The sequence below is a fragment of the Hemicordylus capensis genome, chromosome 17, assembly GCF_027244095.1.
Source record: "Hemicordylus capensis ecotype Gifberg chromosome 17, rHemCap1.1.pri, whole genome shotgun sequence".
Classification (NCBI taxonomy): Eukaryota; Metazoa; Chordata; class Lepidosauria; order Squamata; family Cordylidae; genus Hemicordylus; species Hemicordylus capensis.
The window spans coordinates 11,587,567-11,614,337 of record NC_069673.1 but is presented as its reverse complement, the minus strand read 5'-3'; the positions used below and the strand labels follow the sequence as shown (position 1 = coordinate 11,614,337).

The 26,771-nt window shown below is 47.2% G+C and overlaps 1 protein-coding gene across 2 annotated transcripts in view; it reads right to left on the bottom strand.

The window, feature by feature from the left end:
* Nucleotides 1-1,171: 1,171 nt before the first annotated feature.
* FUBP3 (far upstream element binding protein 3) overlaps nucleotides 1,172-26,771 on the bottom strand; it is a 70,425-nt gene continuing 44,825 nt past the window's right edge. For both annotated transcript variants that reach the window (XM_053282579.1, XM_053282580.1), the window contains 7 exons: nucleotides 25,561-25,702; nucleotides 16,321-16,481; nucleotides 15,519-15,592; nucleotides 13,899-13,975; nucleotides 6,891-6,962; nucleotides 5,684-5,811; nucleotides 1,172-2,735 (listed from right to left, as the gene is read on the bottom strand). In XM_053282579.1, the coding sequence (XP_053138554.1) occupies nucleotides 2,727-2,735; nucleotides 5,684-5,811; nucleotides 6,891-6,962; nucleotides 13,899-13,975; nucleotides 15,519-15,592; nucleotides 16,321-16,481; nucleotides 25,561-25,702 (663 nt within the window). In that variant the 3' untranslated portion in view covers nucleotides 1,172-2,726. The remainder of the gene's footprint in view (nucleotides 2,736-5,683; nucleotides 5,812-6,890; nucleotides 6,963-13,898; nucleotides 13,976-15,518; nucleotides 15,593-16,320; nucleotides 16,482-25,560; nucleotides 25,703-26,771) is intronic.

Genomic DNA, 26,771 nt, shown 5'->3' with positions numbered 1-26,771 from the left:
GAGCTCGGAAGATGAATTAGAAGCAAGTCTTCTCAATAATGCCCCTCCCTAATTCCCATCCCATCATCAGCATTTATACCTTCTCTCCTGCTTGCATTTTCTCCCCTCTTCTCTGCCCAAGTGGCTTTTACCATCCCATCTTTCATGCGCGCCTGTCTCGATTCTCTGGAGGTGTATTTAAGAGATGCCATATCCCCCTTTCTCTTCCGGCTTTCAACAGGCCTCCGGGTTGCCACTTTTGCAGATGGGGTCCTCATATATTTTAAAAAACCTCTCTAGCAGATGCCAGGGTGTGGGGAGGTAAGAGGGTGGGTCAGGAGCCGAGATTGCGGGTTTCACAATGAAAAATCACAGGATATGACCAGATATGGATTGGGAGCGACTAGTAAAAAAAAAAAGTTTGCAAAAGTAAAGGAGGAGGATGCACACCAGCGTGCTCTCTATTCTTCCCCCCATTTCTGCAAGGAATGAGTTTTGTTCTCGGGAGTGTGTGCACACGTGCATTCAGAATGGGGGCTTCCCGATTCAACCTGGGCGGGATCTAAAGTTAACTGAGCGGACATAAAAAACCTTGTGAGCACGCACACATGTGCACGCCTTAGAGGGAACACAGATGCCCACAATATACCAATTGTATAAAGTATAAGCTTCTGAAAAAGGGAAAAACTCTAGCCTTGTCAGGCCTGGTTCTGACACAACTCCTTCCCCCAAAGGTGGTAAGAATTTGGGAAGAATTTTTTTTTTTTTTAAAGTTCAGAGCACAAAGTTTGGGGGTATGAGAGGGGAGTGGGTTGAGGGGACACTGAACGACGCCAACTCCCGTTCTGTGCAATAGAAACACTTGTATGATCGCAGAGAAAGGCGAACCTTCCACTTAAAGAACGCTTCCCTTTAGGAGACTTCCTTGCACAGGGATTGTTATAGCACCTTGCCGTGCTTTTAAGAGACACTTTGACGTGACATTTAATGGAGTTCAAGAGAGAAGAAAAGGCTCTTGCTCAAGTTACAATGGAATTACCAGCCGCTACAGTAAACCTTAAAAAAAAAATTATATATCTATCTCCATTCATTTTTCTCATGCAAGCCATCCCGAGAAGCTATGCTGAGTGTGTGTGAGCTTCAATGCTGCGTTGACACGGTAACTTTCAAGAAGAGCAGTGATTAAACAGACTTAATACTTAGCCCACAAGTTACCTTGTGGAAATTTTTTATTATAGAGAGAGTGTAAAATGCAACTGTCAGTCAAATAAAAAGAACAGTTTTTTTTGTTTAAAACACATCATGCTCGACATTATCCAATTGTGTTTCTTTTATAGTTAGACATTTCAAGCATATAAAGAAATAAGGGAAAAAAGGACCTAGAACAGTTCAGTACATTTCAAAACGGAATGTCCCGCAGGTCAATTAAAAATGTCAAGAAAAAATAGCTTTACTTCCGTTTTTTTCTCCTTTAAAAATACACTGTTATCTGTACAAGAAAACACTACAGTAAACATTGGAAACCATATTATCCCTTTTATTAAATCAAAAAATTATTTAGCGCATACCTGTGGTTAATACTAGATTTCATTTTTATTTCTCTAGGTAAATTTTGACAAATATTAAGATAAGAAAATACTTAAAAACAAAAAACAAAAAATGGAAAAAAGCAAACACACACCCTGGAATTAAAAAATAGTTACTACTATTTTATATGATTTAATGTTCCACAGTGTTTGTTAAAGGTACTAATAGCAGTTTCATCTTAATATTAAAAATAACAGTATTTATTTCTGAAATAGACAAAAAGTATTTTGTTTGTTTATTTTTAGACAAGCTTGGAGGTCTTAGATACACAAATGCAACCAATAATGGAGACATGGAAAGAAAAATAGTATCGCTAAAAAATTAACACATTGTTTTTATATTACCCCTTTAGATCTCTAGAAATTATACAGCCCCTACAAAATCCCCCCCACAATAACCAGCCTGACAGCAAAAACAGCAACTGTCTTGATAAAGAATTCACATAATTAATTACAATACATACCATAGTTCAGTTTATTTTTTAAAAAATGCAATAAAATCAAAAAAGACAGCCAAGGAACAAGAAATTAGAAGTAATATATTTAATGAATTTACATATTTAAGAATATTTAAATACTGTTTTTAAAAATTTCATTTTTTTTTTTTTTAGAATTTGTTACATACCACCTAAGACTTCCAAGCCTTTTTCTGTTACAACAGAAAAGATTTTAAAATTAAAAACGTAAGGGGGTGGGGGGAAATGCACATACACAAAAAAACACTTCTTGAAATGTCTCCGCTCTGGGGTATGTTTGATGTCGGCTGTTCTCTGGCTTCTCTCCAACAAAAAAAAAAAGCAAAAAACAAAACAAAAAAAAGATCACGGAGTTCCACTTAAGTTTTCTCTCTTTTTTTTCTTACAAATTTGGAAACCAAAAAGAAAAAAAGAGCAATTGAACAAAAATTACCCAACATGTCCATAAAGTTTAGTACATTACTAATTGTTCCTGATTCTTAGAAAAAGTTCAGTATAATTATTCTAACTAGTGTTTCACAAAAAAAACAACGAAGAGTCTTCATCAAAATTTGCAAATCTAGAAACCTCTGTTACAAAAAGGTTTGCTTCCACAATGATTCGAAGAGTGAGAGAGAGAGAGAAAGAGAGAGAAAGAGAAAGAAAGGGGAGCTGGGTCAAGAAAAAAGTAACGAAGATCATTGTTCTACTGCTCCTGCACAGGGGGCGGGGGGAGAGAGAAAAAAGAAAAAGAAAAGTTAAACATTTCCAATCCAAATCTAGAATATAAGAATAATCCTAACTCAAGGATTCTCAGACTTGAGTGCCCAGATTTGAGTGCCTGCAATACCAGTTGCAGGGGAGCAGCAGCAGGAGAGAGGGCATGGCCTCAACTCCTGCCTGTGGGCTTCTCAAGAGGCATCTGGTGGGCCACTGTGCAAAACAGGATGCTGGACTACATGGGCCTCCTTGGGCCTGATCCAGCAGGGCTGCTCTTATGTTTGTGGACTACAGCTCCCATCACCCCCAGACTTCAGCCATTGTGGCTGGGGATGACGGGAATTGTCACCCAAGCGAGAATCCCTGCCCTAATGGATCAAACCAAGGAAGTCCACCTCACCGGGCATCCCGTTTCCAGCCATGGTCAACTGCACGGAAAGCCCGCAAGCAGGGGTGGGAAGGTAACAACCTATGCAGCAACTGGTATTCTGAAGTGAGATCTCCCCATGCAGAGATGGGGCTCCTCTGAGGATCAGAGGCTGGGGTGGTGGGGGTGGACGATGAAAGAGGACTACTCTGATGTCCTGCTGGTGGGCTTTCTTGAAGCGCCCAAATGGCCGGCGTGGGAAACTGGAGGCTGAATGACAGGCAGCCATCTTGGCCTGATCCCCTGCAGACTGAGCCTGTATTTAGCAGGGGGAGAGCAACTGGCCCTCTCCCACCCCAGCACAGCATCCCTCCAGTGGTTGCTGGTGTCTGCCTTATATTTCCTTTTAGACTGCGAGCCCTTTTGAGAGAAGGAACCAGTACTACTACTATTTATTTTTCTATGTAGTCTACTTAGATCAGCTTGTTGAAAAGCAGAATATGAATGTTTTGTGGCGGTAGGGCTTTGAAAAATATTTTGTAAAGGATTAGAAAAATCCACGGAGGAAAGGCTTAGAAGCCACAGTCAGTCATGACAACTAAACAGAACCACCATATTTATATTTAAATATATCAAGCAGCAGATTTAGCTGTTGTGGCTACTGATAACTCCATAAGTGTCTCTAATCCTTTTAGGAACCACTAAGAGGAGCAATGCTGGATCAGGCCAAGATGGGTCTGTTTCCTGCAAGCTGCTCAATGTGTCCCAAGCCAGGAATTGCCCCCCTGGCCCAAGAGGGTAACCTTCCCACCACACCATTCATGCTCCATGTGAAAAACTCCCCCCTTCTCCAATCAACAGGTATAGGAACACCTGTGCACAGCACAAGTCCACGGGAGCCCAGAGATGCTGAACCAAGACTGCCATTGTGTGCAGCTTCCTGAGAAACAGCCATTTCTAGCCATCCACTGCCTGAATGCTGCATTAAGTGCATACAAAATAATGTGCCAAGAAAAGCTGAATCTATACCCAGAGCAAAATCCAAACAAATCTGGAGAATCTTTCTGGTTTTGCACGCTTTAGTTTCTGGCAATGGGGAAAGGCAGGGGGTTCTGAATGGGGTCCATGGGAACAATGGAGTGTTTTGGGTTTCCCCATTGTTCCCTATGGCCAGAATAGACCGCACACACAGAGTGCACACACAAGTTTTGCATTGCAATTTGCAATGCATTTTGAAACCTTGCCTTGAAAAACACTGCAGCAGCACACAGTAAAAGCTAATCTGTCCCTCCCAACACAAAACACACATTTCAAATCCAGTCCAAAGAATGGCCCCAAAAGAATCACTGACCCAGAATCCACTGCCAGCCACAGTGCCTGTGGGGCAACAAGACACTGGCGCAAGTTGCTCTCTCACACACAATTATGACTCCTTACGGTACTTCCTAGCATTGCAACAGCTGCCACAGCAGCACCCTTACTTAGTGGCAAGCATAGCTCTAAGATCAACTAGGCTATCTGCAGAGCAGATATAACACACATGTTAGTCTCAAGGCCAGACATACAGCTCATTGCAGCAATCACCAAGAAAAACCACACAGTGCAGAGAGCTGCCACTGTCCATTTCTTGCCACAGCACTATCTCACAAACCAACCAACCACAACTCAAGGAAGGTTCAGGGCAGGCATCCAAATTCTGCCTTTGTCAATCTGAGATCCAGCAAAACGAGATAGTTATAGCAGCAACAGCACAGCATATTCTGCTCTGCGCTGAGAAAAGAAAATAACAAAATCAAACCTTCCTTCCTCCTGTCCTGATGTATCATCTTCAAGAAAGGCACACTATAAGGGCTCTTTCTGCCTCCCTTCTTTTGTGTTCCCCCTGCCCTCCTCCCAGCCAACTGCCCATAACAACACTTGATTTGTACAACAAGCCAACCACACAGCACGGAGATTGCAAGCCAATCAGAATCGAGCGCCAAAAAACTAATCAGTAAGGGAAAGATAGCCCTCCAAAATGGCACTCAGAATGTCGAACTGTTTTGATCGAAACAGAGTTGTTCTGCTCTGAGCTTGAAACAGGCCTTTTAAAAGGGTGTGCTGTTTCAAGTGTGAAACACTCGAAATGGCCTGTTTCATCCCAAAACATTTAGCTGTTGAGATGTCCTTCACTCTATGCAGTGAGTGAAGAACAGCTTCTTGGACCAGGCACAAAATGTTCACCAACAGAGTGTGCTCCATTTCAGGCTACTAATCTAATGCAAACAATTAAGAGAGGTGGACTAGGGATCTCTAGATCTGTTTGCAAGGATGATTTAAACAAGGACCAGCCCATCAGAGAACGTGACTTATTACTTGCATTTCTAACCTGCTTTTCCTTCCAAAGATCCTCCCACCCATTTTATCTTCACAACCACCCCATGAGGTAGGTCAGGCTGAGAGTAGTGACTGTTCCAAAGTCATTCAGTGAACTTTATGACTGAGTGGTTCACGGTTGGGTGGAGATTTGAACCTGGAGTCTCTCTCCAGTGTCAGAGCTGGTGTGTGAACTAAGATACGGAGAAGAGAATACCCACCTGGCTGTGGGCCTGAGCTTGCCCTAATGTCTGCCCGTAATAAGCAGCTTGCTGTCTGTAATACTCTGCCCAGGCCATCGTGTAGTCTGGCTGGGAGCTTGCTTGAGAAGCAGCCGTGGCAGCGTGACCTGGCAGGAGGGAGGAGGAAAAACAACATTTCAGAGGGAGCAAGGAAGGCAGCAGCCACCCACTCAGTCTGCCCTTCCAAATACAAGGCAGTGCTTGACCATGGTTAGCTCTAATGGCGGTTTGCTGCTTTGCTCTAGTTAAGATCTCAGTGAAGTGAAGCCGTGGTTTGGCTGGCTGAGCAGAGTCCTGCCCTTGTACATGGTTGGGATGCGCACGGAACCAGTCCGGAGACCCTTTATGGGACTCCGAAAAGATTCGATCAACTGGTGGTTCTGCCGGGTTGAAGGCGGCAGTGGTCGGGGTGTGGGGGGGGAGACGGGGATACCTTTAAGGGTGGAGGAGAGTGCCCTTACCCCTCCCGCCGCATTTCCCCCTCTGGAGTGCCACTGAATAAGTCTTCTTTGGGGTGGCAGCATACCTCCTCGCCGCCCTAGTGCCCTCCTCAGCTGGGGGTTAAAGGAAGTACCCGGGGTACATGCATGCGCACGTCATGCTCGCCCGCCCGACGTGCATGCAAATGCAGCATGTGCACACAAGTGCGGCATGCACACTTCCTTTAACGGTACTTCCTTTAACTTCCGGGCCGAGAGGTACACTGCCGCCCCAACGGGGACTTATTCAAGGGAGTGCCGGAGGGAGAAACGTGGTGGGAGGAGTAAGGGCACCCTCCCCCGCTCTTAAAGGTATGCTCCCCCCCCCGCCTCCGAACCTCCTCCCGCCAGTTCTGTACACACCCTTAGTAAGTGGGTGGTCAGAGAGACCAGCTTCTCCCCTTGTGAGCAGAGAGGCTGGGAAGATGGGAAAACTGCCTTCCCCATCTTGGTACAGATGCACTACACCACCATGGTTAATGCAGGCCATGGTTCACACACCCACGATCCTGTGCTGGATGGATCAGTGGCCTGGCTTTGTACAGGCAGCATCTTCTGTCCCTATGCCGACTGGAAGTGAGGCGGGGGGGGGGAGGGGGGAGAGAAGAACGGAGGAAGATCTGTGGAAACGGGGCTCGCTGGCAATCCTCTTGCAGGGATGGGGGTTTGAGGTGCTCGCCACAACCACGGCCACAGGGTCTACTCACTCTGTTTCTTGTAATAGTCTTCCCATGCCTTGCTGTAGTCGGGTTGGTTGTTCTGCTGCTGACTCTGCTGACCTGAACACAAACAGGGAAAGGCCCCCAAATGAGACTCGGGGAAGCACGCCCGAACCATGCAAATTAGGCAGAAAGGCACGGACCCCTCCCACCTCCCAAGGATGCCGATCCTCTCGATCAGTCTCTGAAAGGTCCGTGGGAAGTATGTTAACAGGCACCAAGGGATCCAAGCTGCTCCTTCCCCTCTTCAAGGCACCACAGGAAAACCAATAGGAGTGGAAAGGAAACGGCTGTGGAGAAAGTGAGGGATCGGGGCTAGAGGACAGGTTACTGCGTGGTAGCAAGCACGACTTGTCCCCATAGCTAAGCAGGGTCTGCCCCGGTTGCATATGAAAGGAAAACTAGAAGTGTGAGCACTGGAAGATCTTCCCCTCAGGGGATGGAGCCGCTCTGGGAAGAGCAGAAGAAGGTTCCAAGTTCCCTCCCTTCCTTCCAAGACAGGGCTGAGAGAGATTCCTGCCTTGGTGAAGCCGCTGCCAGTCAGTGTCAACACTATTGAGTTTGTTGGACCAATGGCCTGACTCAGTATATGGCAGCTTTCTCTGCTTCTATGTAAAAAAACAAAAACCCCTATAATCCCTTGAAGCAAATATATGGTCCCACTGACAGAGCATTGGGAAATGCTCCCCACTCTCCAAGGACTAGGGTCTTATTCCTTACAGGCCCTTCGTTGATTTTTGAGATTTCGAAAGCTGCCTTCAGGACAGGGTTGAGCATCTGACTGATCAAAAACCATTGAGGCCAGTGTCTGGTCAAATATGGCCATATTATGTTCAAGTACTTAAAAGCACCAGCACAACTAGATCTAGACCACCGCTCATTGAGGTCATCTGAGGAGGTCCTTCTCCAGTTACCGCCAACTCGTCTGGTGGCTATACAGAGATGGGCCTTCTCGGTCGCTGCCCCGAGACTGTTGAATGCGCTCCCTGATGAGATATGATCCTCCCCATCTCTGGCAATTTTTAAAAAACATCTGAAAACCCATCTTTTCACCCAAGCTTTCCCAGCTTTTTAAAATTGCCTGTTTTAATTTTATGGCTGATTTTAAATTGTGGCATTGTTTTAACTTTTTATATGTGTTTTAATTATTTTATGTTAACCGCCCAGAGGTGAAAGTTTGGGCTATATAGAAGTTTAATAAACAAACAAAGAAACAAACCCATAGAATTTAACATTGTTTTTACATTTTAAATTGTTTTAATGTTTTTAATTGTGCTTGATTGTAAACTGTACAGATGTGCAAGTTTTGGCTGGTAAATAAATACAGGTGGACCTCGTTTTCTGTGGGGTTTCTGTTCTCAGCTGAAATCGTGGATGGCGAAATAGCAGATAACGAGGCTTTGAGCGAATGGGAATCAGGGGGTTAAGTTCCTAGAGGCGAAAAAGGGACTGATAATGGCCAAGAATAGAAGAAATAATAGAAATAAAGTGCTGTACCATGCCTTGCAGGTTTCCAGCTGTCCAGCAATGCTCCAAAAACCCTGCCATTTTTATCCACTACCCCTACAAGCAAGAGCCACAAAATGGCTCCACTAAACAAAATGGTGGCTGGAAATGACCTAGGGGGTAATTTCTGGCCACCTATGAACCACAGAAACATGGGCTTTAACCCTTTCCCGATCGGTGTATACTGAGGTTGGGTGCACATGGTCTGACCGCGGATATGTGAAACTCTGGATGATGAGGTCCACCTGTATGCCAAATCATTTAAACAATAAATAAAGGGATATTTTAATCATCAACAGGGTTCCACCTGTATGCTTACATGCAGAAGGTTCCAAGTTCCCTCCCTGGCAACATCTCCAGACAGGGCTGAGAGAGACTCCTGCCTCTATCCTCGGAGAAGCCAATGCCAGTTTGTGTTGACAATACTGAGCAAGATGGACCAAGGGTCTGACTCAGTAGAAGGCAGCTTCCTATGTCTTAACTGATCCTGGCACGCACTGTGTTCACCATTTGTCCCCAGTGAATCTTGGGGGTCAGTTAATGTACTTCCTCAAATGCACAAGAAATTCTGCCTTGTGGTCGGATATTTATATACTGCTCCTTATGTTCCGACCCTGAGGTTGCTTCCTGAGTCAGAAGCTGGCAAATAAGTCTGAACTGGATCTGTGAAGACTACATGCTTGCACGTGTGCCTCCTTGGACTTCACGTGACTGTGGGGGTCTTCAAATTCTGAAGCGGAATTCCAGAACTTGAGAGGGAAGTCACATCGCACACTCAGTCTGGAATATTGATTGAGATATGGGGAGAGGGAAAGATGCCAGGCAAGAAAGGGTAGTTGTCGACATAAGAAGAGCCGTGTGTATTTAGCGGAGGCAAGGCAAAAATGCCCGGAAGCAAGCGCCCCCTTTGACCGTGGAAACGCCACCCCTTTGCACTGGAGGCTGCAGAGCTTTTGAAGCGGGACCAGCTGGGAAATATGGAAGGGACAATACGCTGGAAGTGTGAAGTGGGTGGAGGGGAGAGCGGACAGGGCAGCCGGGAGAGGTAGTTAAAAGGCCGGAGCCGAGCGAGAAGTCAGGAACCCGCCTTGCAAGGGTCAGGGCCAGCTTGACGGCTCTTTCCGCGAAGGCCAACAAAGGGGTCCCTCTCTCTCTTCAATGCCTTTTATTCCACGGCAGGCTGAAAGGCCTGTGGAAAAACCGTGTCTCAAGGCAAAGCGTTTTCTCCCTCGCTGGCTAAGTTATTGAAGGTGGGGAAGTAATTAAAATCGAGAGGACATGCGTGTGGGGGCTGGGGGGTGGAGATGGACAGGCTCATACTGCCCCACCTCTCTCAGGCAGATGGGGGGAGGAAGGAGAGGGCCGGTTATTGCTGAGCCTGGCTCCCAAATTCTCTCCTGCGGTTCACACATCTGAACTGGGGCTGGGGTCAGACTTGGTAGCTTGCTGCAGAAATGGCGAGAGCGCAGAAGCGTCTACACTGTGTGCACCAAGGTCAACCCAAACACTGTGAGCGACAGTAAAATCGGGACAATTCGCTTGGGCGTGCTCTCGGAGCTGGTGGCTCAGGTTGAGGCGGTGGTCAGGAGCGCTCTTGACCAGCTGCGATCGATTCGACAACGCTGCCCGCTCCTTGAGAGAATGACCTGGAAACGGGGGCACACCAGCTGGTCACCTCCAGGTTGGACAAAGGCAACGTGCTCTATTTAGGGCTTCCTTTGTCCGGAGTTTGGAAACTTCCGTTAGTCCAAAAGGCGGCAGCCAGAGCGGTGTCTGGGGGATCCCGGAGAGACCCATGATGCCTGTTCTTAAACAGTCACACTGGCTGCCGACATGTTTCCGGGCAAAGTACAAAGTGCTGGTTATTAGCTTTCAGTCGCAGAATGGCTTGAGTCTGGGTTACCTGAGAGAGTGGCTTTCTCTACAAGATCCCCACCACTCATTAAGATCATCAGGAGGGATCTGTCTTCAGGTGCCACCAACTCATCTGGTGGCAAGCCAGAACTGGGCCTTCTCAGAACAACCCTTGGGTGGTTGTTCCCTGTGGATGTAAGAGGATTATCTTCCTTGGAGGCCTTAAAGACCCACCTTTTTAGCTTGGCTTTTAATGGTATCTCGTCTTAATTTTAATCTGGCTCAAAAGTTCTTTGATTTTAATGGTTTCATTATGTGTTTTTTTATTTTAATGTAAACGGCCCTGAGTCACTTTCATGAAGGGTGGTATACAAATAAATATACAGACGTTAAAAGTACATAAATAAAATAATTTTGCATTTTGTAGAATGCGGTGATTACTATAATCCTTTATTCTGGAGCACATCATCAAGAGCCAGGGTGGTGCAGTGGTTAGAGTGCTGGACTAGGACCGGGGAGACCCAGGTTCAAATCCCCATTCAGCCATGAGGCTTGCTGGGTGACTCTGGGCCAGTCACTTCCCTTTCAACCTAACCTACTTCACAGGGTAGTTGTGAGGAGAAACTCAAGTATGTAGTGCACTGCTCTGGCCTCCTTGGAGGGGGAGTGGGATATAAAATGTAAAAAATAAAATAAAATAAAATAAAATAAATAGAAATCATCTGTCAATCTGTCAGTCGATTGGTCCATCTAGCTCAGTATTGTCTACACTGAGTGGCAGCATCTCTTGAGGGTGGCAGAAAGGAATCTTTCCCAGCCTGACTTAGAGATGCTTCCAGGGACTCAATCTGGAACTTTCTGCATGTAAAGAGGCGGCTCTTCCACTGAACGATGGCCCCATCTGGTTCTGCTAGGAGCTATGCAGACCCTTCCTTTGACAACTGGTAACACAGGAAGTTGCTTGATACCGAGTCTGACCCTTGGTCCATGTAGCTCAGGATCGTCTACTCAGACTGGCAGCAGCTTCTCTAAGCTTCCAGGCAGCAGTCTCTCCCAGCCCTACCTGGAGATGCTGCCAGAGATGGAACTTTGGACCGCAGGCATGCAAAGCAGATGCTCTTCCCCTGAGCTGGGGCTCAGCACCTAGCCGTAGTTGAGGTTTTACCAAACACTGCCAGTATCCTCACTCGCCTATCATCTCAACCTTGAGGGGTGAGAAGCCGGCTTTTCTTGTCTTTGCTTAATGTCCATCTTGCTGCCGTGTCTTGTTCTTTCAGCTACCCACTTTTTAAGTCTTGCGGGGACTATTTTAAACATTATAAACAACGGAACGCCGAGGTTCTCCAGAAGGTGGGCTGCACGGGGAAAAGACGAGATCACGTGGCCGCCCTGGGCAACCCCAGCGCGGGCAGGCAGCCCTGGCTACACGACGCAATGGAGGAGGGGGAGATGCAGGTCTTAAGCCACGTGCAACAGAGTCCAATGGGGTGCTCTCTGCAATCAAAAAGGAGTTTTTAAAATAGAGGGGCCCCAAACCATGAGGCGGTGGTAGGAGATCAGCTGGTTTACCTAGCTTATTTTATTTATCATATTTTTATCCCGCCTGATATATACATCTCTAGGCAGTGTACATAACATAAAATTATAATCCTCGCATGCGTTGGTGAGCTCCACCTGGCCCGACTGTTGTGATCTGCAGCAGGAGAAGACGACGGCAGGAAAAGTGGGTTGGGCGAGGCCAGGCTGGAAGCCCTTCACGGTCCCTGGCCTCGCTCCACCCACGGGGGCTGTCGGAGGGTGTGCTGGCCAGAGGCGGGGGATAGCGGGACACCGAGAGGACAGGCAAACCCTCCCCCTTCCATCACCAGCAGGGCTCGGGCGCTCTGGACCTGCTGCTACAGACATCCTGTGCCAAGAGGAGTCATTGCTTTTTAAAACAAACAAACGGGTATCTGGAGTTTTTAGGTGACTGACAGGCAAAAAAGGGGAACGAATGAACGAACACAACACAACACAACACAACACACACACCCCTCTCCCCCGAGCTGTGAAGAGTAGCAATGTTAAATGTGTAGCTTCTAACAAGAGTGTGGGTTTAAGAGTTAGGCCTACCCTTCCAGCTCAAGAATGTAAAAAATTGTCCTAAGGCTGCAGGCATAGAATTTTAGAGTTAGGAGGGTACCTGGAGGTCTTCTACTCCAACCCCCTGCTCGTGCATATTTACACTACATAGCCACTCCTGTTTATCTACCTTCTGAGTAAAGCTCCTTAGGACCTGTTTATCTACCTTCTCCTCCTGTTTATCTACCTTCTGAGTAAAGCTCCTTCGGGCCTTACAAAGAGGCAGCATACCTAACGCACCAGAGTGGCATTCTACCAGGAGGACGGAGGACGGCTTGGATCGAGGCCAGCGCGCCGAACGTCCTGCTCCCAATAGTGGCCAAACATCTTTAGGCGCTCACACGCGGGACAGGAGGCTTGCCCCTCTTTGCTCCTGGCACCTGGTATTGGAGTTCAAATGCCCCTGAAGATGGAAGCCCTGCATAGCTATCATGGCTCACAGTTGGCAGTGGTGAGTTCTCTGAACAGAGATGAGGCCAACAAGTTTTCTCGGGGGCCGGGTTCTCACCGGCAATACTTCTGGCTCTGAGCTTGGCACCCTAAGAGGAGCACCCTTCGCTAGGCCCCTGTTGGTCGCCTAAAAGTAAAGAATTGCTTTGATGCAGACCAAGGTCCACCAGAGAGCCATTGATGCGTTTTTGCACACGGAGGTGGTACAAATTCTAGACTGCACGGCTTCAGACAGCAGTGCGTGTGCACACACCTTCTCCATGCTTCTTGCGTGTATTAAAAATACCAGAGATACACCTCGGGAAAGTTCCTCTCTATAGATGTGCCTATTTTCTTCAGGCAGGGAGCTTTTTATGTGCGGGAGCACTGGAAAAATAAATAAATCTGACAACCCCCATCCTGTAGTCTACGTGGCAGAGCCCAGAACTGTACAGCCTCAATCTATGTCATGTATAGAATAGCTCTTAAGCTCACCCTGTACAGCCCAGACAGCCAGATATCTCTGAAGGTGGTGGTTGTTGTTATTATTATTATTATTTATTTGATTTCTATACCGCCCTTCCAAAAATGGCTCAGGGCGGTTTACACAGAGAAATAATAAATAAATAAGATGGATCCTTGTCCCCAAAAGGCTCACAATCTAAAAAGAAACCTAAGATAGATACCAGCAACAGTCACTGCAAGTACTGTGCTGGGGGTGGATAGGGCCAGTTACTCTCCCCCTGCTAAATAGAGAATCACCACATTAAAAAGGTGCCTCTTTGCCAAATTAGCAGGTTCATAAGCAGGCACAAAAGAGATGGCCATGCCATCTGTCCCCAGCACTTGAAGGTACTGCTACTGACCATGGAGGCTCCATTTTGGGTGGGGGGCAGAAACAAAAGAACCATGAATAGGCTAATCCTTTTTAAACCCACCTCAGTTAGAGGCCACTACAGGTTCCTGTGGTAGGAAATTCTCTACATTAATTCTGCACCGTGTGAAGAAGTATTTCCTTTTGGAATCATATATTATTCTGCTTTAAGTCCTCCCTCCATGCCGGTTCTGCATTCGAGACACACTTACTTGGAACTTGCTGCCCGGGCTGCTGCCACGTCTGGTAAGTGCCTCCCCAACCCTGTGTCATGAATGCCTGAGGACCACTGTGGACAAGAAGACAGGGAATGATGCAGAAAGACAGAAGCGAAAAATTCACATCCCCGGTTAGTTCTCTGGCTGAAACCAACGTTTCCCCCAAGCAACAGCTCAACAGCACATATTTTCTCGACATGCCGAACTTTGATATTAATAAACGACAATTCCAAAGCTAACAGAATGATGACTGTAGCCATAAGCAAGTTGATATTATATATACCCACTAGCAAGGAAACATCTCTTACTATATGGACATATTTTCACAAAATGCTTAAACATTTAGATAGTGTCTGAAATGGAAGAAAAAATATTGCTAAGAAAACCTGAGTTTTTGGATATCATTTCTGGTTTTGTTACCAACATTCCTTGCAAGTTTTAGACACTAACTGGGCAAAGAGGCACCTTTTACCATGGTGATTCTCTTTATTTAGCAGGGGGAGAGTAACTGGCCCTATCCACCCCCAGCACAGTACTTCCAGTGACTGTTTATTATATATATATTTTAAAAAATAAAAGATTTAAGGGTTCTGAAAAAATATGGCCTTACAGTAAATGTTCTCTTATTTATTTTATTTTATTTATTTACTTACATTTTATATCCCGCTCTTCCTCCAAGGAGCCCAGAGCGGTGTACTACATACTTCGGTTTCTCCTCACAACAACCCTTGTGAAACCGAAGTATGTAGTACACTGCCCTGGGCTCCTTGGAGGAAGAGTGGGATATAAAAATGTAAAAATAAATGAAATCATAAATAAAATGTCCTAAGCCACCATCTTCAGTACATAAGAACAGCCCTGCGGGATCAGGCCCAAGCAGGCCCATCTAGTCCAGCATCCTGTTTTGCACAGTGGCCCACCAGATGCCGCTGGAAGCCCACAGGCAGGAGTTGAGGGCATGCCCTCCCTCCTGCTGTTGCTCCCCGGCTACGGGTACTCAGAGGCATCCTGCCTCTGAGGCTGGAGGTGGCCTGTAGCCCTCCGACTAGTACCTGATGATAGACCTTGAGCAATGGAGACCTTGACCTTCAGTATCTTGAGCAGAGCTACGTGCTCGGTTCTCAGCTCACAGGACACGGGCCTCTGATGCTATGGTCTCACAGGGACCAACGTGTGGAGGGTCCCACGGTGGATCTTCACGAGCAAGTCATTTTCGTAGGGATGCATTCAGTAGCTCAATATTAAGCGCTTAAAAGCCGAGGGAGTTTTCAGCTCCCACCTTCTGTCCTATGGCACAGCCACCCACTGCCCCATAGACCCTCCACTCACAAGCCAGGGGCTCTCGGACTTTGGTCCTAAGATACTGCACAACAGCTCCCATCAGCCCCTGCCACAATGGCCTCTGGAACAGGATCCAAAACGGACAGGATTGCAGATGAATTCTAGTCCCGCCGCCTCAAGCAAGAGCAGGGGTTCCTGACCCTGGGTTCCCAGATTCTGCTGGACTACAACTCCCATCGTCCCCAGCCCCAGTGGCCTCCAGCCATTGTTCATCAGCTACCCCCCGAAGGAAAAGCCTTCAACAGCGATGAGGACTCAAGCTAGACGACTTACTTTTGATGAGGTGTCGCAGGTGGTTGGCTGAACGGGCTCTGGCCAAAACCTCCAGCCCCGCCCAGGCCGGTGCCCTGGAAAACATACACCACGGATCAATCGCCTGCTCTCTGCGTTTGAGCAACAGAGTAATAATCGGATGGGCACACGCAATGGAGAGTGCCGCGAATGACACGGCAACACCAACGGTTCTTCTGCAAGGGGCATGCCAAATGGGGTCCAGGGGATGCCCCACTTCTGAACGGGACGCAGAGGGTGGCATTGGGCAAATCACTGCCTCGCCCTCCGTTCTTGCTCTGAGAACAAGAGGGCCTCTCGGGGCTCTCCGGCATCGCTGTCTGGGAGATGCTGCCAGGGAGGGAACTTGGAACCTTCTGCTCTTCCCAGAGCAGCTCCATCGCAAGGGGAATATCTTCCAGTGCTCACACTTCTAGTCTCTCTTTCATATGCAACCAGGGCAGGCCCTGCTTAGCTAAGGGGACAAGTCATGCTTGCTACCACAAGACCGGCTCTCTTTAACATAGGAAGCTGCCTTATAAGAGTCGGACCATTGGTCCATCTAGCTCAGCATCATCTACTCTGACTAGCAGGGTTTCAAACTGGTTTCTTTGCCAGCCCTGTCTGGAGTTGCTTCCGCATGCCAGGTAGGTGCTCCTCCATGGAGCGATGGCTCCTTCCTGAAAGCAAACCACTACAGTGGGAGCACGTTGGCTCTGCCCAGTGGCCTCCGTGAGGCTCGTCAGCCATACCGAATCATCTGGGCAAGTCGGGGCGAGTGATGGAAAAAGAGGGCGGTACTTACACCCACTTTCTCGTCTATGAGATGTCTGGCCAGCTCAATCTGCTGGGGGATGCCCCGAATGGTGAATATCCGTAAGTTGGGGTCTGTGTTGGGAGGCGGATTTCTCTGGAGTTCCACATGGGCTCCAGACTGCTGGTTTATGCTCTTGATGTTCTCGCCACCTGTAGAGGAGGAGGAGGAGGAGGAAGAGAAGGAAACACGATTAAGCCGAGAGTGGATCATTTCCCCACTTTATATTCTGCCGTGTTGACCTGAAAGTCCAGTTTTTAAGTAATACATTTGGGACAGAATTCAGGGGTATACAGGTGAAACTCGGAAAATTAGAATATCGTGCAAAAGTCCATTAATTTCAGTAATGCAAATTAAAAGGTGAAACTGATATATGAGACAGACGCATTACATGCAAAGCGAGATAAGTCAAGCCTTAATTTGTTATAATTGTGATGATCATGGTGTACAGCTCATGAAAACCCCAAATCCACAATCCCAGAAAACTAGAATATTACATGGAACCAAGAAGACAAGGATTGAAGAATAGAACAATATCGGACCTCCGAAAAGTATGCAGTGTACTGTGCTTGATTGGCCAGCAAACTCGCCTGACCTGACCCCATAGAGAATCTATGGGGCATTGCCAAGAGAAGGATGAGAGACATGAGACCAAACAATGCAGAATTGCTGAAGGCCGCTAATGAAGCATCCTGGTCTTCCATAACACCTAATCAGTGCCACAGGCTGATAGCATCCATGCCACGCCGCATCGAGGCAGTAATTGCTGCAAAAGGGGCCCAAACCAAGTACTGAATACATATGCATGCTTATACTTTTCAGAGGTCCGATATTGTTCTATTCTACAATCCTTGTCTTCTTGGTTCCATGTAATATTCTAATTTTCTGAGATTGTGGATTTGGGGTTTTCATGAGCTGTACGCCATGATCATCACAATTATAACAAATTAAGGCTTGACTTATCTCGCTTTGCATGTAATGCGTCTGTCTCATATATCAGTTTCACCTTTTAATTTGCATTACTGAAATTAATGGACTTTTGCACGATATTCTAATTTTCCGAGTTTCACCTGTAGAACTGGGTGGTGGGGATGAGAAATTCTGCAGAAGAGGTTTGTTGATGGCCGACCATTGGCTGTAGACGAGAATCGTGTTACAATTCCCCCCTGCCTCTTTTGTAATGGAGGCAGAAGGGATTTTTTGCCCCCCCCCGTCCCCCCAACAGGAAAGCTTCTCCTATCCAACAGATTTTTGTCAGGGTTTTTCACCCACTTTTCACCACCTGCACATGGGCAAGAGGTGGGTAGGTGGGGGAGCGGCTTGGATTAGTCAGTGCCATCATGACCGATGTTTTACAAAACCATCTTTAGTGCTGCAAGGCTTGCATGGTAAACAGATAGTCCCTTCTCCTGTTCAGTCGAGTGCATATAATGGAAAACACAAGAAGGCACCGTATCAGCGACTTCATTTATAAAGCTATGCATGGAATGGAATGGAGACTGAAGATACGACAAGAATGCGATGGCCGTGACAGAAACTTAACTGGCATGCCATCTGGGGAGGTCCAGCTATGGTTGCCGCCAACATGGCTGGTGGCAACTCTTTGGAGAGGAGAGCTGGTCTTGTGGCAGCAAGCAGGACTTGTCCCCTTATAGCTAAGCAGGGTCCACCCGGCTGCATATGAATGGGGGACTAGAAGTGTGAGCCCTGGAAGAGATTCCCCTCAGGGCAGCTTCTCCAAAAAAAGGAGCAAAATGGAGGGCCTTGTAATAGGGTGGAGCAGGACTAATGAAATTTTGGTTCGACTCAGCAGCCCAGAGAAAGGAAAGAGAGAGAGAAAGACACCCACACACCCCAAGGGTCTCAGTCTCTTAATGAAAATTTGCTTAACAAAGGCCTTCGTGGCCACCACAATGGTCCAATTCTTCTTTGGGAATTTCACACAACATTGGAGGTTACCCTCACTCGGAGAGTGGAGACAAAGAGGGCGGGGCGTGCGAGAAGCGACATGACCCTTCGCGGGCCTGGATGCGGCCACCAGCTGAAACCGAAGGCAAGGCGAGGATGGACAGGCAACTGAGCAGGGAGAAGAAATTAGTTGAGCATCTGTGGTTCCCAATTCTGTTTTGGCCAGCCCTTCCCGGGGCTTGGTGCTGCAAATACTTTTAAGACTTCTTCTTGCCCCACCCCAGAAGAGGATGCTGCATGGATACCCCTGGCCCAGGAGTGGCTTGCCCAAACGAGCCCGGGGGGTGAGGGATGCCAAAGGAGGCAGAGCTGCCTCTCCTTCGTTTGCTCTCATCCCACACTACCCCGGTGTTCGTGAGAGCCCCGCTGCCTGCAGGCTGGCTGTTCGTCAGGTAGAGCTGTGCAGGAGAGGCAGCTCTGCCTTAGGAGCACAGGAAGCTGCCTTCTACTGAGTCAGACCCTTGGTCCATCCAGCTCAGCATTGTCTGCACAGACTGGCAGTGGCTTCTCCAAGGTTGCAGGCAGGAGTCTCTCTCTCAGCCCTATCTTGGAGATGCTGCCCGGGAGGGAACGTGGAGCCCTCTGCATGCAAGCATGTAGGTGCTCTTCCCAGAACGGCCCCTTTCCCTATGGGCTTCCCAGAGGCATCTGGTGGGCCACTGAAACAGGACGCTGGACTAGACAGGCCTTGGGCCTGATCTAGCAGGGCTGTTCTTCTGGGAATATCTGACAGGGCTCACACATGGAGTCTCCCATCCAAATGCAAACCCAGGCAGACTCTGCTTAGCAAAGGGAACAATTCATGCTTGCTACCTCAAGACCAGCTCTCCTCTCTTCTGCCTTCTTTGGCATCCTGACCCCTGGCTTGTTAGGACAAGCCGTTCTTGCCCTGGCTCATGCAATTCCTTCTAGTTCAGGACAGACAGCTGTTGCCACTCTGGTCCAAAGAATACCACCGAGTCTGGCTGAAGAGAACCTGGTCCACGCAAAGCCGCAGATTCGGTAGCAAGACTCCCTGAAGTTGGAGGACTGCACAACCGAGCAGCCCGATGATAAAAGGTGGACCGGCAATGACATCTAAATGGGACTTTACAAGAAATTCTCTTTAGAATTTTAGCTGCATGCTTTCCTTTCGAGAACAACCTGCTTCCAAATGGTATCTGAACTGCATGCAGACCATCTCTGGAGACAGAACGCAAGAGAACAAACAAGCCCACATACTTCTTGGGGCTTGAGAGAGGGGCCAGGGAATGGCGGGTCAGGCCCGAGCGACCTTCAACTCCTGCCCCACGCCTAGTAAGCGACCCTCCCTCTCGCTAGCTCAGCCACTCTTCTCCGAGAAAGTTTTGTGACTTGCCGAGGAAGACATTTAGCTTCTGTCTCACAGAACCAGAGGTTTGGAAAGGACCGTGGAGGTCTTCTGGTCTACCACCCCTGTGCTGGGAACAGGAATCCACGAGGTCTGTCCCTGACAGATGGCCGTCCGGGCTCTGCGTGAAAACCTCCAGCGAAGGAGAGCCCCGAACTGCACAGGGCAGGCTGTTCCACTGCCCCACGGCACTCAGGGTTAAGAAATCCTCGCTAACGCCTAGCCTGGATCTGCTTCCTTGCCTTTTCAGCCCACTGCTCCTAGTCCTGCCCTCAGGAGTCACAGAGAACAAGCCCAGTCCCTCTCCCTTCATATATCTGAAGGCCGCAATTATTTCCCCCAATAGTCTCCACTTCTTCGGGATAAGTACCCCCAGCTCCTTCAACATGTCCTCATCATACGGCTTGGTTTCCAGCCCCGCTCGCCATCTTTGCAGCCCTCCTCTGAACCAGTTTCCAGGTTATCAATAGCTTCCTTAAAATGCAGCGCCCAAAATCGGACACAAGGTTCCAAGTGAGATGTGACCAATCCATAGCTTTATTGTTAATGATTTTTAATGTTTAAATGATTTTAATTGTTGTACTGATCTAGTTTTGATTTTAATTGTTTTGCTTTTATTTTGACGTAAACCACCCTGAGCCATTTGTGGGAGGGCGATATATAAATAAAATAAATAAAAATAGAATAAAATAAAAAATAAAAAATAAAAATCAGTAAGAGAGTAGCACTGTCACTCTCACAATTAACTGGGCCGGTGGCTGTGTCACACTACTAGGTCATGTTCCAAATTGTGGTCCACTAAATGGGGAAACACCAATTTGCCCGTGCTTCTGAGATGTACGAAGATTTACAGAGTCTGCCGGTGGACTCTGCACCTACGACAGTGCCCCAACCCAAGTATTGATATTATTTTTAAATTCCTCTGAGAAAGATCTCCAAAGCCACTCAGTGGAGACAATTCTTGTATGCTTATTAGAAGACAGGGACCCAACAATATCCCTGGCGGTTGCTAAATTTTGTTATACATTGACCAAACTAAGAGAAGCTAGAGCACAGCAATCGGTTACTGTCAAAGATTCCTGATTTTATATATTTGATGACATTTTAGACTTTGTTTCCATTATTGTTTTCTCTTTTTGCTGTGTATATTCTGTGTATATTGATGTTTGATCTAAGATCGTAAATAAACAACAATAACAAATTCCTCTGAGCACTGGTCCACAATGAATTATAATCTACTTAGTAGATGTGACACAGAGTGGGACAGTGGGAATAAGATTTTTGTTTGATGATGATGATGATCATAGCAACAAATCATAAACCAAATAGTCCAGTTCTGTATTACTATGCAAAGCACTCATATTTATACCCTGTTTTTACCTCATTGCTCACAAGCATTATAAGACTGCTCTGGTGTATATTTATATTTGTAGTCAGAAGTTCTAAAGTTATTGCATCAGTAACAATATTGTTTACATCCATAACCATTCAGGAGATTAGCCAGGATTTGAAATCGGTTGCTCTCGATGACAAGGGTGTCAGATAGCATGAAGGAGAAGCTTAACACACCATTATCCTCATTAATTTCAAACAAGAGATGCTCTGGGGAAAGCAAGCCGTGTGTAATCTTTGCTCCCTGGCCCGAGGGAAGTCCATCCCCTGGCCTTGATGGGAGGACCTTTTGCCCTCGGAGGAGCCTTCAAAAAGAATCAAGACAGACAAGATTTCCTCCAGAAGGAAGAAAGGGGGATTGATAATTGGCTATTTACCCAATAACTCCTGCTCGAGCCACTCTGCGCCAAGTTAATCTGAACAAGGTCCGTTCAGAAAACGGCGGCGTGGGATCCTCCCACCCCTTCCAGTTCCATTGAAAGGAAACCTTTCCTTATTATCCCACTTGGCCACTCTGGCCGGAGACGGGCTGCACTTTTCTCAGAGAGGTGAAGGCAGGACAATAGAAGTATTGCTTCCTGTGGTGAGCCCACCAGCTTCTTTTGTCCGACCCGCTGCCTCTGGTCAACATTAAGTGTGCAAATTTTGTAAGCGCGGCACAAACGGGCAAAGACGGGACGGAGAGCGGGGGACAAACCCTCACACTAGCCCACCTTCGACTCTTTGAAAAAGTCGGCCTTTCTTGCCAGACAGGCACCCCGAGAGCCACATTCAGCTAGAGGAGAGTCCTCCAGTTTCGGCCCTGGGAGACTGCCGCCACCTTGAATCAGCCAGCCCGGCTTGCACCACCTTCCTTGACGAATGAGGTCACCCACTCAGCACATGGCGCCTGTCTGCAGAAAGCTATTCAACAGGAGCCCCCCATTCTTCTACCTGACGGGGGGCAGGAGCGCTCAAAGAGGGCCCCCCCTCCAGCTGGAAGCAAAATTGTAAAGTAATTAATCAAACGACACTAAAAGGCCGAACTGACAAGAGCGGGGCTGGCCACGTTATCTGTCAAGCTCACGGCATTTATCATGGAAATCCAGTCCCGGGACCCAGAGAGGCCACGGCCCGTTTCTAAGCGCTGGCACACAGAGAGCACACTTGACAAGTGTGTGGCCGCCCCCGAACCTGAGACGCGGAGAGCTGCACCTATCACCACCAGCCCCACCACCCCCAGAGCAAAGGGGGTTTGCAGGGAAACAGTTTGCAGCCCTTTGGGGACAGGGATCCATCTTATTTATTTATTATTCCTCTGTGTAAACTGCCCTGAGCCATTTTTGGAAGGGCAGTCTAGAAATTGAAACAACCACCACAACAACCACCACCTGTCGAATTCAGAGGCTGATCAATTTTGGGAACAAGACAGTGAGGACACATGGTGTGTGTGGCGGGCGGGTGGGGGGGAATTGAGGGCCAAACCCCTTTTTCTTTTTTTGAAACACACATTTCTCCAGTGAGCGCATATGGGCACCAATCTTTAGTGCTAATAAGGAAGACACATGACAGCTGCTCAACGTAACGGCAAAAAATAAAATCCCAGAACATTTTAATTTTCTTCAAAAAACCCCCAAAAACTACAAAGATCAGAAGTGGATGAACATACGGGAATGGAAGCTAGTCACTTCCTCTTCGGCCCAAATTAAATTAAAACTTTCTCCAAGTTTTCCATAGATGGTACCGGACCCCAGGAAAAATAGCACACATCCAAAAAGACTGCTTTCTGCTTTGCTGGAGTGATTGCGGGATGAAGGGAGCCTATTTTCATCTCTGGTGGACCTGTCCTAGGGTCTTATCCTTTCGATAGAGGTATTCATGGAGATGTGCAGAATCACGAACCAGAAAACAGGATTATGCCCCCAGCTGGCGTTAGTAAGTGAATTTTCTGGGGTCAGTACAGATGTGACATCTAAAACATTAATTGTGTTTATGGTAACTGCTGCCAGGTTAGCTATAGCCAAACATTGGAAAACTCAAACCTGGTCAATGGACATCTGGTACAAGAACTTATGGCATATCTTGATCTCAGAAAAGCTAACTGATATTATTCGGTTCCGTGCAAACCAGACTACAAATAATTCTTATGTAATCTGGTCAGATTTTATTCTTTACACGAATTGGGAAATTATGGTTGTTTTCCTACCAGAGACAATATTAGAGTGTGGACAGGTTGATGAATTGTGGTTTGTTGTATTATGCATTGCTGTTTGTGTTTGGATCAATATTGTTTAGTATTGTAAATTGGTTTTATTTATTTTTTAATTATTTGATTAATATAATATACATTATATAATATATTAAAATTTGTTTTAATAAAGATTAATTTAAAGAAAAACACTGAAGAGAGTATATAAATGTGACAAATGCATAAAAGGAAAAACTCAACTAACTTTGAAATTGTCAGGATGGGCCATGTTGGATTGGAAACCCTACATTGCCTGACATGGTGAGTTAAATGGAAAGCCCCTTGAACTTCTAAATGGTCAAATTCTATAGAGTTTTGTTGGATTTTCTTTTCTGCACAATAAAAAGGTGGTCTACAAAGGAGATTTAAAGGGTAACCGATAATGGTCGGGAAATGTTGGAATTTCTGATCCGGCACAACCCAACCTGACCATTTGGGGGGCTCAAGTTTGCCCTCTTTGTTGGGTCAGATTGAACTGTAGAGCTTAGCCCACACAGGCCTACACTATATGAGTCTAAGCATCCTCAACATCCAGTAGAGTGTATGCCCAGTTCTTGTGATCCTTCTACTTCAACCAAAGTGTGGAATGATAATGGGAATCAGAATAGACCATATACAGAGTTGTATGAATATAACTGCAGGATTTCTAGACTGCTTTTCAGAGAGAGAGAGAGCAATCCTATAATTTTTCTTTTTACACCACACTTTTCAATGACTCGACAAGCTAAATACAGCCCAAAACAGCTGCCAGTGATAGCCACCTGGTGGGGGCTAAAAGCAGAATGAAATATCACCATCCTCTGCTTCTGAAGGGGCATGAGAAGAGAAGACAAACCAACAGCTCATGGGAGAGTATTCCAAAGCACAGACCTTGCAGCGACCCTGGCTCTAGTGCCCGCACGGCCTCCCTACTACCTTTGAGGCCCAAGCTGAAGCACCGGCCAAGAGCCTACAGCAGGGGTGTCAACCTGTGGCCTTCCAGCTGCTCTTGGCCTACAAATCCCATCACCCCCAGTCACAATGGCCAGTAGCCAGGGATGATGGGAGTTGTAGGCCAACGGCAGCTGGAGGGCCACAGTTTGACACCCCTGGCCAAAAGGGTCCTAAAAGGCAGGAAACCAGCATACCCGGGTGGAGTAAGTCCAGGTTTTTACCCGTAACAAATCCTCATTTCACATGTTGCCTTGAATACATGTTACTGGGAAGAGGAGGAGGAGACCCTGATTGCCACTTGTCTTGCATCTAGTTCTAATCTCAGTGGGATTAGACACATTCTGGATTCCAGTTGCAAGGGAACTGGGAGAAGGCAAGATTGGTAGTCGGCTCCCCAGAAGCCTCTGGTTGGGTGGGGTGGGAAACAGGATGCTGGACTAGATGGACCATTTGGTCTGATGCAGCAGGACCATTGATGCAGATGGACCATTTGGTCTGATGCAGTCCCTTCTACTGTTATGGAACTAAGAAATCACATCTGTGATTGTTAGACTGAGGCCCATGATAAAATTTCTTACTCTATAATTTTACACACACACACACACCCACACCCCTCAGTCTTGTCTACCCAGACTGGCAGCGGCTTCCCCAAGATTGCAAGCAGGAATCTCTCTCAGCCCTCTCTTGGAGATGCTGCCAGGGAGGGAACTGGGAACCCTCTGCTCTTCCCAGAGCAGCTCCATCCCCTAAGGCAGGGATCCTCAGCGTTGGGCTCCCAGATGTTCTTGGACTTCAACTCCCATAATCCCCAGCCAAAGGCCACTGGGCCTGGGGATCATGGGAGTTGAAGTCCAAGAACATCTGGGGACCCAACGTTGAGGATCCCTGCCCTAAGGGGAATCTCTTCCAGTGCTCATACTTTTAGTCTCCCTTTCATATGCAAACAGGGCAGACCCTGCTTAGCTAAGGGGACAAGTCATGTTGGCTACTACCAGACCAGCTCTCCTCTCCATTCATGATCACTACCACAAGACCAGCTCTCCTCTCAAGGTAACTTAAATGAGTCTACTGGCTTGTATGGAAGAAGGTAGTCCTTGAAAAATATTCACACGGCCATTGCAAAAACTCCCATCAGGCAACACAAAAGAGCTCTTTGCCTCATGGTGAAAGGGAGAGGCGAGCTTTGGCACGCCAGCTTTTGAATGGGAAATCCACTTATTTGGGTTGGGGATGGTGATTGTAATTCAACAGCTGGCGTGCCAAAGGCCACCGACCTCTGGTTAAAACACGGACAAGTTCAAGACGCTCACAGGGATGTGGTTCTCCTTCCTGCATTGCTCACCTTTCCCTATGACCAAGCCACATTTATCAGCTGGCACCGTGTAGGTGATCTCCTGCACGCCCCCAGGGGTCCCAACACTCCAGTCCCCACGGCCGCGGCCTCTTCCCCGGGTCACAGCAAGGCTTCCAAAACCGTCACGTTCCTTGAAGAGAAGGACACAACAGGGGTCAGTGTCTTGCCAGGTTCCCCATTGGCTGCACCGTTATACATTCATGCATGTGGGCACCGTCCAGCGGTCAGGGTTGAAACTTGCACCCGGGAGACCCATGACTGAGGCCCAGGTAACCATCAAGGATTCTGTGGCCTGCATAAGGCAGCCTGCCTCTGAGTTTTGAGCCCCCCGTCGCCTTAAAAGCAGCTGGTCTTCTCCAAACTGAGTTGGGTTCACTGCCAGAAGGCTTGCTTTCTAGGATAGACTTTCTATTTTATATTTAAGGGTGGTGGTGGGGATTCTAGCCCGGATGAGAAATGCTATATTCCTCTTACTGCTTGAAGTTGCATTAACAGCCCAATCTAGTCTGTGTAGTCTAGTCCTTTGACCTAAAGTAAGCTATTTTCGGACAGGGAGTACAGAGAAGAGATTTGGCATGCCACATTTCTCTGCTTAATATACAGGTGGACCTTGTTATTCGTGGATTCATGTGTCCACTGTCAGGAAAAAGACACCTGACCATGGTATAGGTGTGTGTGTGTGGTGGTGGGGGAATAACATGCCAACCTTGGGTATCTGTGGGTTGGAGGTGGCCAGAAATGACTACGGTAATTTCTGGCCACCATTTTGTTTGTCAGACAAAATGGCCTTCTCCGTTGTTGCCCATGGACTTTGGAATGTGCCTCCCCAACTCTGGCAACTTTTAAAAAGGCACCAAAGACACATTTGTTCACCCAGGCTTTTAATTAAGAGTTATGGTTTTAAACTTTTAATGTCGGTTTTAAATGATTTTAATGTAAATGTTTTTAATGTTTAAATGATTTTAACTGTTTAATTGATTTAGTTTTGATTTTAATTGTGTTGTTTTTATTTTGATGTAAACCGCCCTGAGCCATTTTTGGAAGGGCGGTATATAAACAAATCAATAAATTAATTCTCAGCTGACCGGAAACCTAACCTCTGCGATTGCCTTTAACAGCGGAGTTTCCGAATCTATTCACATGATCAACGTTTCATCTAAAAAATGATTATATAAAGCTGGACTTCTCACATTTGGGTC